The following is a 16,740-nucleotide window of genomic DNA, read 5'->3' as shown; positions in this document are numbered from 1 at the left end:
AAATATTTAGAAGTCTATATTGATAATATGGGATTTAAACCTGGACATTTTTCAATTTTCAAATCTACACACACTGAATATCAAATACCAATACAATGGAATTTGGCACAGACAGGTTGACAAAGCAACACCCACCCATTTACTATTACTACTGTAATTTTCATTACATTAGACATAGTTGTTATAACATCCTGCGAAGCACACATCATCACTAAACTAGAGCTTCACCTTTCTCCTGCTGGCACATACTGTATATGCTTAGGAAATGACAGAATCATCTTTAACCAAAAGTGTGTTTATTCACAAAACAACTACAGTTGTATCATCACTGTGGCAGTAGGAATGTATCAATGAGGAGATCAGCTCATATGTTTAGCCTGGCACAAAAAGAAAAACACCTCCTCTTAATAAAGTTTCACTCTCTCATGTTATAAATGCCTCCTGACAGGTGACATTTTACACAATTCATCAAAATACAGCAAATGTTAATGCCAAATATAATGCTGGTAGGTGTGACTGAAATGGTTAAATATTCATTTTATTAAGAAAATTACAGGACTTTTACATGAAATACAGATGTTTCAAAATAAAAAAGATTGGCGTCATTTAAATTTCCATTACTACAAAATTAGACAGCAGTGAAGGACCAATAAAGTTCGGTCTAAAGTAAAAACCTAGGCACAAAGTAATAAAAAAGGAGACCTCTGTCAATTGCATTTTGTGGGAATCTGATAAAAGGTGAAAATGACAAATTACTGGTTTAGTTAACAGAGTACCAGAAAACTTAAGGAACATTTTCCCAGTTCACTGAGAGGTCACTTTTCTTGACGTCTACAACACACATGTTAGTGGTTTAAAAGAAGTTACCACTTTCTCTGGGCTTTCCCACCGTTTCGTGTATTTTAGGGGACTTCTTAGCTTCCTTGTTTCCTGGTGATCACTAACAGAACCGTGTCGTCAAGCTGGTGCTCTGATTGGCTAACACATTTTGCTCATTTGAAAGGCTCCTCCCACATTATAAACCTCAAAATAAACAATCATTTTTTTCTATAAGCAATGGAATCTGAGGAGCGTAATAAACAGTTACCCATTACCAGCTTAAAGTAAATCCCTTCACCCTCTTTCAAATCGATTAAAAAAAGTTCATTGTTTCCTGTTGCTGTAGTTATAAAGCACTGTTATAGAACTATAACCTTGTAAGTCTTACATGACCACTTCAGACCAATTTATCCAGCCAAAATTAGTTACAAGGGATAATGGCAAAACACTGGATCATTTTATATCACTGTGGCAAAAAAAGATTTCCAAACAATTCAATGTTTAGTATCAATGAATCACCCACGCTACAACAAACATGCATACAAACAAACACACACAGCCAGGTTTCTACACATCACCCTGAATCAAACTAAGTGTGTATGCATGTGTGATGCTACAGTAGTGTGTGTGACATTGAGTGCATTGCTATCACAGGGGTGCAGTGCGAGGCTATATGCGTGTATTGCTATAAAAGAGTGCAACGTCTTTGCTTATGCTTTTTACTCTTCTTATTGCTGCGGTTTGTCTCCTTGTATTTTCTAATTTCCCGCACAAGAGAGTAAAAGGCCTCTTCGACACCCTGCAGACAAAGTTTGAAAATAATACATTAAAACACAATATGAGAAAAGTCTTACATGAACACGAAAGCCAAGTTCTAACATTAAGAAGCCAAAGTAAATTTGGGAATTCGGTCTCCACCCACCTGTCGTGTCTTGGCAGATGTTTCAACAAATGGAACTCCGTAACTTCTGGCGAGCTCCTGGGCTTGACGTGATTCCACGTTACGATTAGCCAGATCACTTTTATTTCCTACCAGTACCATTGGGACGTTGTCGCTGTCTTTGACACGGTTTATTTGCTCCCTGCATACACAAATCATGATTCAATGTCTTTAAGAACAACTTCTGTGTGAAATTCAAAAAGGCTTTCCTTAAAATCCACATTGACTTTATTACTCATGGATATTTGAGTACATTCTGCCAAACGGCACCAAAAAGAAAGATGGTAAATGATCTGCAGTGATGTCACCATTTTGGGATGAGTTTTCTAACTCGTGTTTTAGAAACTTTTCCTTTGATCACATTTGAAAGGTTTTCAGGAAGTAAAATAGCTTTAAATGCAGAAAGTCCTGGCCAAAGCACATCACTGCACATCACAGGATATCCACACAACCTAGGTCCAAAAATATAATTTCATGCAAAAACATGGGTGTTTACTCCACGGTGGACACCAAGGATTCCGAACATCCTGTTTCTTTTTGTGTGTGCCTGTGTACCTGTAAAGATGTACATCTTCAAATGACTTGACATTGTTGATGGCAAATACACAAAGAAACCCCTCTCCCGTCCTCATATATTGGTCTCTCATGGCACTGTACTCTTCCTGACCTGCAGTGTCCAGAATGTCTAATAAACATGTCTCCCCATCGATTACAACCTGCTTTCTGTAGGAGTCCTACATGGAATAGACACAAAAGAACAACATTGGTAAATTATGATCAGCAGCAAAGACGTCTGACTTAAAAAAACATTCAGCAGAAGACCTCATACCTCAATAGTGGGATCGTACTCGTCTACAAAGTGATTTTGAATGAGCTGGATGGTCAGTGCACTTTTGCCAACACCACCAGCCCCTACAACTACCAGCTTGTACTCTGTCATCCTTGGTGAGAAAGAGAGAGAAAGGAGGTAAGAGAGAGGGAGGGAGTAAAAGACAAGCAGCAGTCTGACTGTTTTCAACCAGGAAAAATCTGGAGCGTAAAGCCGGAAAACATGAAACATGACTAGAAGTATTACTCAAGTTGGTAAACGTTTTCCAGCTCGTTATAAAAGGTCAACCAATGACAATTAACGACATTTAAGACTGAGGTTAAAGCGAAACTTTTCTCAACTCTAGCCCAATTTACCCAAGTTAGCCTGTTAGAGTCGGTTTAAAACAACAGTAACGTTAGCATGGGTCGTTAACCCCAATGACTATCAACATGTACAATTTTAATAACTGGTCCATTTGTGTTTTCTACCTCGTATGTTGTCTTTAAAACAGGTCCGCTTGTCCAAAACGAAGCGCTTCGAGATGAATTAGTATTGAATGAAGTCCAAGGATTAGCCCCTGAGCCACATTACGATCGATCGGACAAACTAAACTCTTCCGGAAGACGGAGGCGGGTTAAATCCACTTGATCTAGTAAAACGTCATCCGTAACAATGTAAAACGTTCGTATTTTAATGTATGTTTCACAGCACGATTCAAAAGTCACGATTAACCTAAAAAATCCGCCCGTGAAGGCATTAGCTCTTTTCGGCTAAGACTCCCAGATTCATTGAGGGCGAGGAGGGGGTGGGATCGTTAAATGTGATCACCAATGAAATTGAGCCGATCCTTTTCTGTGACTAATTCTATTGGGCGAGTAATAAACGGAAGTGAGAATTAGCCAATGGTAATGCGATGCCTCTTTCTAAATTCTCCATTATGGTCCGCCCCCTGAGTCTGGACCAATCGGGCTCGTTTTAAACATTAAAAGGACAGCGGGACAAGTCGAGCCATCCGAATTATTTGAAATATTTCAATATATCTGATTAAGACTTAAAGTTAAAATGTTAAGTTTTTTGTGTTAATACATAGTTGTTGCAACGAAAAAGCTCTAAAATACTGAATGTGTGTAAATAATGTGAAAACATCATTTAGATCGGTTTAGTTATTTAATACTTTCTGGAGATAACGCAGTAAATGGTCTGGATTCATGTAACGACACTTCATATAACGTGACGTCGTGACGTAAAAAAGTGGTCAAATCTATTTATATCCTCCTATTTTTGCCAGACTTTACTATTTTAACCACTAGATGTCACTGCAAACATTTTAAAACGACATAGCGCTGGCATCCAAAGAACGCGTTCTGTCTCATTCTCTTTCTGAATGACAGATGGGTAGAGGGATTATCTTGGTGATTTTAGGCGAAGATTAAAGGACAGCAGATGCCCTCTGTGGGTGGAGAGAAGCGTGAGGGAGGAGGGAAAGAGAGGGATCATAAAGGTATAAGCAGACAACCGGATGAGAGCTCGCGAGGGAAAGTAATCAGAGTGATGCAGAAACAACGGAATTCGACTTATTTAGGCACGTCACACATAGGCTACGTTTCGGTTCCTAATGCAAGGACAAAATAAGACACTCTTATACAGTTTTCTCTTTTATTGTACACAAGGAATTTTGACATATACATTTTGTACATTTTGTAAATTATTCCCCCCCAAAAAAATCTAAATTTGGGAAAAAAGTAATGTATCTCATCTTGATGTTGTTTATATTTTGTTACATTTAAAAAATATATCAATATTTAGGAGAGAAACATGGAAGAAAAATACAAAAACATCAGATTAGAGATCCTTCAGCTCACATAATGCGCTCTTATTGAATAGTCTCTCAAAATCAAAATACTTATTCTCAACTTTCTATCGTCTAGATTCTCAGCACTTATTCTTGCGAATGGATTTTCTGATGTTTCTGCGATTGTGTCTGAATATATACTCATATGGGGCTTGCCTGACGGTAACATAAACCTCCAACGTGCATAAAACAAACCAAAGCTACAGATGTATGGACCCTGTGTGTACCACATCTGTGTATCACATGTAAGCTTGTGCTAGCTAGAATGATTAACATTTTACATCAGAGAACAAAAATCATCACTTGTGCACTGACCCAGTGATGAGGAAGTAGGTCATTTCATCTCACATACACACAATTAAGCAAACTATGTACACAAATATAAGAAGACACATCCATAGGTTTGCTTGCACCCATTTAAAATGTAAAGCACTGGATAAAACAAGAGGAACATGAGCACATATAGGAAAAATATACGCACATACACTCAACTTGTACATACACAAAAGCTCATATACTCTGTGTTTATTAACTTACTGACAAAATCAAAGATTCATGAGGCATTTTTTGTGGGATCCTCAGATAAAAAAATTGTAAGGACTCTTTTGGCATTCTAGCACAAATGCCCGAAAATCTTTACTTTTTGATAAGGTTACGGTTGAAACTGTTTTAAGAGGAACTAAGAATGATAAATTCCCTTAGTGGGGTGTGGCTTCTGAGGAACCTCAAATAAAGCCATGAGTATCTTTTTATTTTCATAATGCTGTTTTTTCAAACTGACAAATAAATATCTCAACTGTAAACACGCACAAAGTGTGATTTATGATCAAGAGAAGCAACCCAATCTGATAAGTTTAAAAACACATACATTCTTTTCAACACAAACTAACAGACTCACTCGCTCACTCACTCGCTCGCTCGCTCACTCACTCACTCACTCAAATCACATTATACTCTGTATTTAGATTATTTAATTATATAGACTATTTATTTTATCTTAATATTATTCCTTTAACTTCTTGATTCAGTCTTTAGTATCTACACCATTTAAAATCTGATGCACCTACTATGTGATCTCCCTCTCTCCCTCACCTCCATATAAATAACTATTTGTCCCAACTGGTTGAACATATTCTTCTGTTTTATCCCAATCTGTTACCCATCCTGCCCCACTTCCACCTCCGCCCCCATTTGGACCAACATTATGCGGTTTGTTTATAGCTCCATACTGTCCACCAGTCCTGTACAGCTCTTCTGTTTCATTGGCCAGTTCATCCTCTCCCAGAATGCCACATTTCTCCTCGCTGGTATCCTCCGCATCTGCCCATGGTTGCTTCTCACCTGATGCAAAGATCCCTGGGAAATGACATTTATTTTAAGTACTGAGAGAAATTACAAATAGAATTTGGATTATGATTATTTTGGATGTAAATGTATATGTGTAACGGCAACTAAGAATGTATATTTTGTTTACATTGGCCTGTTTGCACATATAGAAGTTCTCAAATAATGCAAATGATGTGTAAAAATATATAAACTCAAGCTTAGTCACATTTCGTACCATAAAACACCACACCCCCATAATGCACCATCGATGCAATGAGAAAAACATACTGCCACTCCTCACGTGTCTACAAGAAAAACAAACAAACAAAAATAAATAAATATCGAAGGCAAAAATTCAATCCAATTGTAAAAACGTGAGTAATTGTGTGGTATTATTAGCACGTACCTTATGTTTGGTCATCGCTCCAACAATGAGAGGACACACCATTCCTGACAAAGTGCCCACACCGTTGGAGATTCCCATCAGGATACTGGCGTAACGTGGAGCAATGTCAAGATGATTCACGTTGAACCCTGAGAGGGAAAGAATGTGAGAGAAAATGAAAAAAATGTGGAAATGTTAGTCATAGATGAATCTCAAACAGCAACTAAAACACATGGATTCATTTCAGCATTGCTGGGACACTGTATGCTTAACATTTTATAACAGAACTAAACCTACGTTCTAAGAACACGGAATATTGCATATTGGTTCCTATTTTCTTTAGGGTTTTTCTTTGTTACTAACCTGAAATTGCAAAGCCACTGAAGCCAACAGCGAGAACAAGGAAAGTAATGGCAACAGCTTTGGTATGCGAGAAACCAACAACTAAGAGTAAAGTGGCTTCCATTCCAAACCCTGAAACACACAAACACACAAACATTATAGTATTTTTGGAATAGCAGTGGCTTTGATAGACCTTTGAAAAGAGCACATGGGGTCCACTATGGGCCACGGTATACCTGTATCTGAGCATACCTGTTTTTTTCCGTGGAGCGGCAATTAATTCCAGGATGCTGGGCTCCATCTGTTTTAATTTAGAGTCTGTGTTGTTGTATGTTGTGGATGTTTGTGAGAGAGTGAGTGTATCATGCATCGATGCATTTGAGATTATCACTCCAGCTGCCATCATAGGACCAGACAGAGCAAAAACAGGCAGATAATCTATCATGCATCACGCACACTGAGAGTTTCTGATTCTGAACACTTACTGTTATTTAAAACCCCTTTAGTGTTATTGTTCGATTTGTCTTTTATCAGCTTCTAGTTTGACAGTAAACAAATTGACAATATATCAATTTTTGTGTCATTTTTTAAACCAGTATGTCACCCTTGGGGACACTCATTATCTTACCTCCACAGTTCATGAGTTTGCGGACATTGGTTGTGGACATTAAATTGTGCGTTCTCAGGTAATCGGCTAGTTGCCCTCCAATAGGTACTATGATGGTCATCACTAAATGAGGAAGTGCAGACACCATGCCCACCTGAAGAACAGAAAAATTCAACACATTTATGTAGACTTGCTTCATGAATCTACAGAATGTTAAAGTCTATATGCAAATATCTTTACATAGTTGGCAATCAGGCAAACGTTTTTGTAAAATGTAAAATCATATTTACTCATATAAAAGGTGTGTGTGTTTCACCTTGCTTATTTCAAAGCCAAACACCTCCTCGAAGTAGGCAGGCTGGCTGATGAGGAGCAGGTAGAACGTCCAGCTTCTGCAGAAGTTGGCCACGATGATGGCGTACACAGGCATAGAGGTAAAAAAGTGCCGCCAGGGAGTCTTAAATTTCTGCAGAGTAAAGTAGAAGCAAAGGTCGAATGTATCCAGCACAGTGCGGCACACAGCATTTAGAGACGAGAAGTGAGAGAACATTTCAGGGTGATGCTTGGAGAAAATGATGTGATAAAAATGTCTGCGCTTCTCTTTGTGTGTGTACCTGAAGGGGGTTGACCAGGCCGGAGGTTTCCCCGATGGCCTCCTCAATGTATTTCCTCTCTTCTGGTGTGATGGTCGGGTGAGCTGCTGGACTCTCATAGGACACCAAAATCCAGAAGAGATACCAGAAAATTCCTACAACACCTGTGAGACGAGACAAGATGGAGAAGAAATGAGAAAGTTTAAAAATAGGAGAGAATTTTGTGTCATTTTGTTTCGTGTTGGTTTCTTACCATACACATAAAACACTGAAGACCAGCCAGTGTACTGTACCAAGACTCCAGCCAAAGGCATTGCAACAACAGCTCCAGCATATGATCCTAAATTAAAGAAATGTTTTTAACAGAATCAGTCAAAATCACAAAACTTATTTTGATTTTAAGGTTTGCAAGTTTAACAGGAGACAGGGACCACCCCATCCAGAGTATGGTCCAATTTAAGGACCAAAAAAAAATAACATTACATTTTACAATGCTAAGTAAGGGATAATGTACAGGCAACCGGTTGTTATTGCAGAATAAGCCCCCACAGTGTGATTAGTATGTAGTATCTTGTATCACACAAAAGGGGCTTATTTCGCGATAACAGCCGGCAGCTTTTACAGTATCCCGCTTATTACACGGCTACTTGCCACATGAGAAAAAAACTGGACATAGAATGTGAATTTGAAATATTTGATTAGCTCATTTTTACCGAATGTGGCCTTCCGTGAGGAAAAGCTGTTTACTTACAGTTTTAAGGTAAGAAACGACGTTCAAACGGCTCATTCAAATGAGCCGTGTAATTAATATATTTATTCATGTTATTTTAAAAAGATTCTGTTTTCTATCTCCTTTGATGACCACTGCATGAAAGTGGTCTTTTATCAAATTGATATGACAATGATGGACTCAAGTGAGGCTGACATCTCACCACAAAATGCTGTTGTAGCCAGTCGACTTCTTTCTAAGGGTGGTGCCCATTTGGCCCAGATCCCATGGCAGGCAGGATATGACACACCCTTACAGTTGTGAAATAAGAAAGTAAAATACACTGCCTGTAACCATGACACTACGTCAGCCTTATGCAATCAATAATACAATTAGATTTCAAACTCTACATAAATTCACACAGGCACACAGATGGCATACCTCCACAAGCCCTTGGCATATCCTGACCATGATAACACACCCGTAGTGAGCTCTTGCTGCTGCTGGGATCAGCATGTTTAGGGTCGACGTGGCCACAATGGCGAAGCCAAATACCCTGTGACCAAAACACACATGCATACAGTCTACTGATTTCTAATTACACTAAAACATCCCGTTAAAACATCATTTCAATTGAAGAATTCATTCAAAAATGCAATTCTCAATTCTCCCAACTAAAAGCACTCAGAAAAAAAACATCCCAATTTTGCTGATCCCACTACCTGTTTGCAGCAAATTTTTGACAGATGAATCCCCCAGGGATTTGCGTGACGATATACCCCCAGAAGAACGAGCCGTGAATCATCCCCACCGTCTCTGGATCCCATGTGAACTGAGCAGCCTTACAAAAAAAAAGACAGTCAAACTGCTCTCATCCAATTTTCAAACACAACAGTGTTCAATCTTCTAAAGATTCAGTGCTTGTACAGTCTATTTAATAATTGTATCACTCTTCAATGTATCGGATAACTTGAATTATCCTTTTTCTGTGTTATGATACATTTGAAATGTGTTAAGGCCATGTACAAAAATATCTAAAAAGGGTTACAAACAGAGTTGTTCTAGTCTTTTTATTGAATCAAAATACTGAGTGTGACTAAAGTGTTACTAAATTACTTCAGAATTAACCAAACCTGATACACTCTCACAGTCTGGAAACACAGTCTCACAGACAAATGGGTGGAGACACATAGCGGTCAAATCTTGCCTTCAAACTATGTATAAATTATTGATCGTATGGGTACAAAAGTTAAAAATTCCCTACCAGATGGATAAACAACATTGTTATTTTGTCAAAATCTGGATTACCAAAATAGATAACTATAAATGGCATAAAACTAGGCCACATTTAATTGTCTTTGATGTCAATGAATAGATACAATTTCTGTCTTCATACTAACCACTATTACAGGTTTTTTCCCTTGATAAATGGTGTGATCATTGACCATGCTGACGATGGCCACGCCCAGGTTACAGCGGATGCCGAAGGAAATGCAGAATCCCAGTCCCGACAGGATTGCGATGATATAACGGCGCGGCATCCCGAAACACGTGCAGTCCACGACGGGAAGTTCCTTCTCCTCCACCAGCTCAGGACGACCCTCTGCCGACAACTCGATGGTCTCGCCATTTTGCTGCCTTTTCTCGAGGATTCTTGAGGTACATTGAATGCAAGGGTTAATAAAATATTACCACACACTTTCTGAATCTTCAGTTACATTAATAGGCAGCTAGACAACAAAAAGAAAGTTAGATACATGTATATGTCAATCTCGGTATATAGGCAGGTTGTCTGACATTCCCTTATCCTTGAATGCCAAAAAATGTGCCCAATTATAACATGTTTTGATAAAGATTGAGATAAAGATAAAAATATAAAATCTGCTAATGTTTTGATTGCCACCTAATGTCCAATGTAAAATCCCGGTCTTGAAGCTAATCCACTTGAAATTCTTTAGTAGGGAAACCTCACACGACATAAAATTACATCACATATACAGTACACCCAAATGCAGGTGGGTCGTAGAGAGAAGAAACAGAGGGAGAGAGGACATGGAACAAGAATGAGTGTCTCACTGGATTGGCGTACATGGGAGTCCAGCAGAGGCCTAAAGAGAGACCATCTGCGCATGCAACCTGCCTGCAACGCATCCAGCCAATAAACATGACAAACACGGCTTACTTTAAATTTAGGGTTTCCATGAGTGGATACAAAATATATCCAGAAATTATCTATAAAAATGTATGTTGTTTCTGGTGAAACAAATTCACCATTGTAAAATTCACCAAAACAACATCTTTTAAGTAATGTATAATATTGAGAAAAATTGATGGTCTTCACACATCTCACAGACAAGTATCATAATATGTGTTTTAATCACTGCCTCCTTCCATACTTATTTCTCTCTTTCCTACAAAGCAGATCCCTCATAATCCCTTCAGCCTCAAACAACAATCATGAAGAGAAATGAGGAAGAGTTGAGTGTGTGTTTGTATGTCAGAAAGAAGATTAATTCTACGACGTGTTCTAGACAAAAAAAAGACCAAAGTGTCTAAATGTGCTTCAATTATGAGTATAACCTCTCGCCCCCATGACTCATGTAGCCCCTCCCCTACATTTCCCCTATTCCTCTTTTATCCACCGATAATCTGCAACCCAACCCTCAGATTAGGATTATAGAAAATATTCACTTCCGGAGATGAATATGACTGAGATAAAAAGAGTGACAGGAAAGATATAAAAAAGCGGATAGTTTGTAAAAAAGAATTCACACACATTTACTCGTAAGGATGTGTAATTAAGGTTAAAGATGGTTAAGAACAGATTGCAGCCAATAGCGGCACATATGTTGTCCACTAATGAGAATGACTGTTGGCTGTAATTAATACCTTCATATATTCATGAAGACTTTCTCGTTTGCTTTCTCTTATGTGCCTGTATGCGTGCTGTACCGTGTGTCCACTGGACATAAAAAATCAAGGATTACAGATCATGCACTTTAGCATCTCGTAATACAACAACAGTAAGCTCATCTAAATCACATGCTACACTTCATGATGAACCATCTGACCTATGTGTGGGTATTTAGGCCATTTTATAAGACAGGTGAACAGCAGAAGGGAATAGTGTGAAAATCGTGTCCTGACTCATGATCCTGTCCCACCTCCCGTTTTCCTCTCTCTCATCCAGAGTCTTTCCCTGTTTCCTCAACACTGTGCTGTAAGAATAAAGCTATAAAGAGCTTTAATATAACTAAAAATATAAGAGTCTCACACACTCAAAGGTGAATGATGTGCTTCATAGGATCAGTTCACAGAAAAATGAAAACTGTCTTTTATTACTTGATTCTTGGCCACCATTGACAACCATAGTGGGAACAATTTCTTTATACATTTCTTTGTTCTATTGAAATGAAGATATTTTAAAGAATGTAGGACAGCAAACATAAAATTTCCTAAATTGGTGGTCAATAGTGACCGAGAACTGTTTGGTTACCATCATTCTTCCAAATATATTTCTCTGTGTTCATCAGAACAGAGATATTTATATACAGATTAGGAACAACTCAAGGGTGAACAAATTATGACAGATTTTTTTGTTTCGGGTGAACTGTCCCTTTAACATCAGCATATCCTACGCCAAAATTGAATTGTAACCTCTAATACAAACACATCTGCAAATTCACTAACAGCACTATCTCAGCAAATGATTGATAGCTTTTATCGATCTCTCATTGACCTCTCTGCATATCAAGGTCAACACACTCAGGTGTACCTGTATATGCAAATGGACACACACATACACACAGCTATGGACCATCTGTCTCTCACTCTTATAAATCATGCCTTTAAATACACAAAAATTGTATAGAATGTAAAGTTGCTGTAGCTAGAAATAGAATCAGTGGTGATCTGAAAAGTATATTATGCACACAAACAGATACATTCAAACACACACTCTCTTTTCTGTTTAATCTAGTTGTAAGAGGATGAAGACACAACAGTGAAAAAAGATTACATAACCCCACCAGACCCTTTCCCACTCCCCCCAATCAATTCTTTCATCTATATATATGCTTTATTCGTCCTGCCATTATGGTTCACAGTCCCAGTGTCAATTAATGCACAGAAAGGTTTTCGGCAGCTTGTCGCCTTTTTGACCTTGTTTGGAGCATTGCATGGAAAATTTTGATGATGTTGTAAGGTAAGAGATTAAAGCTGATCCACAAATCTCCACTTCGCTCACCCCTCCCCTCCACACATTTCTCTCTGTTCTAGCATCAGCGTTGTGACATTATTTTTATGCCAAACTCCTCTGACCCTCCCCTGCCTCTATTGAACAGATTGGGTCTCAGTGGGACTGTGTCACCTGGGGAGATGCTTCCCCCCTCCTGACACACACACACAATCAAACCTATACACATCCCAGCAGCCTAACCTTCACAGTCAACATGCAATACAGAAGTGATCAACATGAAATGTCAGTGTAAATTTAGTAAATTAAAATTTTACTTCCTGTCAGAGCCCTATTTGAGCCTACACATGAAAACACATGTTGGAACCAAAATGGCGGTAACTCATGAATCTTGGAATCATGAATCTTTGGAATACAGACTTACGGTTGGTCTCGTTTGAAAAAAGAAAAGTAGCTGACTATTGCAACAACAAAAAATTGTTAGGTTTATTGTAAAAAAATAATAAAAAAAGTTTAGGTTTTCCTTTATTAAAAAATACATTAATAAAAATACTCTTAATAGAAAAGAATCAATTACTCTCCCTACATAAACTATTTTAAAAAAAGAGTCTTAGACCTTTCCAATGATATATAGTTTGTCATGATTCGATTAGAAATTACTTGCACAATATTGACGCAAACGTAGGTGTCCCGTATACGGAACGAGTGACAGTTTTACAGGGATAGTTCATCCAAAAATAAAGATTCTGTCATCATTTACTCATGCTCATGTAATTTCGTACCTGTATAAATAGAAAACTATTTGGAAGAATGTCAGTCATTTTCAGTTCCAGGACATCATTGACCACCATAGTAGGAAGAATTAAATGGTAGTGAAAGGTGCCGAGAACTCTTTGTTTTCCTGAAATCTTCTACATTTATCATTATGTGTTCAACAGAAAATAGAAATCTGTATTTTTTCCTACTATGGTAGATGATGTCCCAGAACTGAAATTTGCTAACATTCTTCCAAAAATCTTTCTCTGTATTCATTGGAACAAAGAAATGTTTACAGGTTTGAAACAACCTGAAGGTGATTAAAAAAAGGACAGATTTTACATTTTTGGATGAACTATACCTTTTAAAGTGGCATGAAATGGGAATTTTTGACTGTGAATGGGGAAGAATGGATGTGGCTAAAGAATGCTTAAATGAGATGAGTTAAGTGGAGAGACGAAGTGATGGAGTAGAGAAGGATAAGAAAGATATGCCAGTACTGCAGGTGTGAGGTTTGGTTTCCATAGCTGGCTTGTGAGGATGAAACAGAAGAGATGCATATCGCTGAGCTTTAAATGATTAATCAGCTGCTGGCTGCTATTCTCAAAAATATTATCAGTGACATTAAGTGTCATTGTAGAACAAAGTGTCAGGAATCAAAATCAGTCTATTTGAAGTTCTAACACAAACCTCTATGCAGATATCAGGTGGTTTTTATACTTAACCCGTGTAAACTTTACATCCAAGTAAAGGTTAGCACTGCTTCAGACCTTATTTTACTGCATAAAGCTCTGATCCAGATTAGGGTTAGTGCCACAACATGCCAAAGGTGTGAATTACCAGAAAGAACTAACAGATAAGTAAAATGAAAAAGAAACAGTTGCTGACAGACTAGAGTTATAAGTCTAAATGCAGAAACGCTCATTTAAAAAAAAACATGAAAAATGTTGAGATTAAATTGAAAGTTTGCTTTGTTTTTGCTGGGCGATGATTAATTCATGGTTAAACACAATCCTGGCCTAACCACTTAAAATGAAAATGGTATGTCTACCATATGTCTCGGTTATTACCATCAGAGTGCGCAACGCAAGGCTTTTGTATTCTTGTCGACTACCTTAAGACAAAAAAAGCGGAGACGTGTGCATTATTTTTTTCAAGTTGTAGGCTACTAAAATGACTTCAGTGAGGCAAATCCGCACGTGTGAGATAGTATAAAAAGTGTTGGCCGTCATCCAATCCCGATTTTGCGCATCTAAATGGTTCCTCCATCTAAATGGAGGAGCAAATGATGGGGAGGGGCCATTCGGGGATTTGGAGCGCCGACAGATGTGCGTGCATGTGTGTTTGTTGTGTGTGTGTGTGTGTGTGTGTGTGTGTGTGTGTGTGTGTGTGTGTGTGTGTGTGTGTGTGTGTGTGTGTGTGTGTGTGTGTGTGCGGTGTGTGTGCGTGCGTGTTTCTGATGAGCTATTTCCGATCAGGATTTAAATGTTTAGTTGATACCTAAAATCCCACGGAAGTGTTACGGCAAAGTGCGCGTTCTGCCTTTAACAACAAAAACTGCACCCAAGTAGCACAACTCTTGGAATCACTCTGCTATTTACATTTACATTTAGACATTTAGCAGACGCTTTTATCCAAAGCGACTTACAAAGAGTTTAGGAGCAATAAGCGATAGTTCATGCAGGAGCCATAATACATTAATGCACATTGTGCTATGACACAAAAGTGTTTTTCCAACGTTTCAGTATTTGGGTTGCATTCATTTTAAAGGCATTTCTTACCTTTAGGATAATTCATAAATTACATAATTTTCTATGTTGCCTGGACAGATATTATATTAATATGGATTTTTAATAGGCTATTCTTAGCTAAGCTACCAAAATACCAGTTTGTCTGGTTGGGGGAAAATCTCATAGTTTTTTTCTTTTAAACTCATGTATTTTTCATATAAATAATTAAATACTGGGATTGTTGCTTCACATCATGCAGATGTATACAAGTTTTATTTTGTATAAATATTAATCTTACATTTCTGTAACATAATTACTTGCAATTTATGACGCATGAAGGCCTAATTTGGTCATGTTGCTACAATCTGCGCGTGGTCAAGAACCTGGACTCGTAGGCTGTGCAGTGATGCGCTGGACCTACCTGACGCTCAGGTGGAACAATACGAGTTTGCTCACGCGCATATAACAGAAAGAAAGCGGCCGACGGATGTCTGGCACATCGGGTTAACCGCAAACTAATCTGATCCATCTGGACAATCTTCTCTGTCTGGTAGAGTGGGCGATTATACATTCTGCCCGATTACCTAAAACACCTTTGACTGCGACTAAATCACGAGAAGGGTTTACACCTGACATCTCGAAGCAGGATTCGCACGCACAAGGGGATTGCAAATGAACACAAGCACTTTTAAAGTCAGCACAATAAACCTGATATACGGTTACAGCACCAGATTCTTTCTCATTTTACCCAAAAACTGAGTTTCAAACATTAACATTGATAGCAAAAATTCCAGATATTCTTAAATCAACTTTTTAGACGAATATTAACAATGCACACTGAGTTTCTAGAACAGGCTACAGATAATCCAAGAGAAAAGTAAGATTATGCACATATGGAAACAACAGCTAATAAATTATCAAATTACTTCAAGAGATGCTTACCTGTGTATTTTCCCCAAGGTTTTTCCAGCCTGAGCCTTGAAGCGGTCCGGACGGATCTCCATCCTCACAACTTTCAAGTCCGACCGGTGTGTTCCTGTCCCGTGCAGCCTCTCTCTCTCTCTCTCTCTCTCTCTCTCTCTCTCTCTCCCTCTCCCTCTCTCTCTCTCTCTCTCTCTCTCTCTCTCTCTCTCTCTCTCTCCCCCTCTCTCTCTCCCTCTCTCTCTCTCTCTCTCTCTCTCTCTCCCTCTCTCCCTCTCTCCCTCTCTCTCGTTGCTTTATTTACAGGAAGTAACCATTTCCAAATAAAAATCTTTTAATAGTTTTCATTTAGAAAAATATTAAGTTATGAACTAATAATAAATATAACTTGTATGCATACATACACACATAGCCTACGCAGTTAGAAGTTAAACTGTGAAGCAAACTTCACATGATTTACTAATGATTTAGTAAACATTAAACAAATGTTTACACTAAAATGTGCATAAATGTGTTTAAAGGGTTAGGGAGCTCGGGTTCTCCCGTAAAAGGTAGCGGATAGGCTGTCGCCATCTTGTGTTTAATACAGAAACTTCATATTAGAAGGGAGATTTGTGCAATCAATAAACCTTCATGATTTGGAAAGTCATGTCACATAGTACGATTTACGGAGACAATTTGGTAACTCAGTTTTGATTCGCCAGAGCTGGCAGTAAGATTTTGAGATGTCAGTTTTCAGGGTAAATAGAATGAT

At 38.3% G+C, this 16,740-nt stretch overlaps 2 protein-coding genes across 2 annotated transcripts; both read right to left on the bottom strand.

Moving 5' to 3' along the window:
- Positions 1–521: 521 nt before the first annotated feature.
- Positions 522–3,366, bottom strand: zgc:55558 (GTPase KRas). The gene is made up of 5 exons (XM_056752004.1): positions 3,059–3,366; positions 2,589–2,700; positions 2,315–2,493; positions 1,742–1,901; positions 522–1,618 (listed from the first exon to the last, which is right to left on the bottom strand). Exons 2-5 carry the CDS (start codon positions 2,697–2,699, stop codon positions 1,505–1,507), a joined length of 564 nt encoding a protein of 187 aa, XP_056607982.1. The 5' UTR covers position 2,700; positions 3,059–3,366; the 3' UTR covers positions 522–1,504.
- An 849-nt stretch (positions 3,367–4,215) lies between these two features.
- Positions 4,216–16,120, bottom strand: slc17a7a (solute carrier family 17 member 7a). Its single transcript, XM_056752003.1, has 13 exons — positions 16,008–16,120; positions 9,785–10,037; positions 9,107–9,225; positions 8,826–8,940; positions 8,608–8,695; positions 7,929–8,015; positions 7,697–7,839; positions 7,399–7,548; positions 7,104–7,236; positions 6,497–6,607; positions 6,155–6,282; positions 5,984–6,053; positions 4,216–5,778 (listed from the first exon to the last, which is right to left on the bottom strand). The coding sequence occupies exons 1-13, from the start codon at positions 16,067–16,069 to the stop codon at positions 5,489–5,491; spliced, it is 1,749 nt and encodes a 582-aa protein (XP_056607981.1). The 5' UTR covers positions 16,070–16,120; the 3' UTR covers positions 4,216–5,488.
- Between the last annotated feature and the right edge of the window lie 620 nt (positions 16,121–16,740).

The sequence above is a fragment of the Triplophysa dalaica genome, chromosome 7 (assembly GCF_015846415.1).
Source record: "Triplophysa dalaica isolate WHDGS20190420 chromosome 7, ASM1584641v1, whole genome shotgun sequence".
In the NCBI taxonomy this organism is placed as follows: Eukaryota; Metazoa; Chordata; class Actinopteri; order Cypriniformes; family Nemacheilidae; genus Triplophysa; species Triplophysa dalaica.
This window is presented reverse-complemented; position numbering and strand designations above follow the sequence as displayed.

Coding starts and splice junctions, on each gene's coding strand:
- zgc:55558 (XM_056752004.1), bottom strand. CDS start 2,699: ATGACAGAGTACAAGCTGGTAGTTGTAGGGGCTGGTGGTGTTGGCAAA. Junction 2,494..2,588: donor AGTACGATCCCACTATTGAG/GTATGAGGTCTT, acceptor TATTCCATGTAG/GACTCCTACAGAAAGCAGGT. Junction 1,902..2,314: donor GAAGATGTACATCTTTACAG/GTACACAGGCAC, acceptor TTGTGTATGCAG/GGAGCAAATAAACCGTGTCA.
- slc17a7a (XM_056752003.1), bottom strand. CDS start 16,069: ATGGAGATCCGTCCGGACCGCTTCAAGGCTCAGGCTGGAAAAACCTTG. Junction 6,283..6,496: donor CAGTGGCTTTGCAATTTCAG/GTTAGTAACAAA, acceptor TTTCCCTCTCAG/GGTTCAACGTGAATCATCTT. Junction 5,779..5,983: donor TGGGGGTGTGGTGTTTTATG/GTACGAAATGTG, acceptor GTCATTTCCCAG/GGATCTTTGCATCAGGTGAG.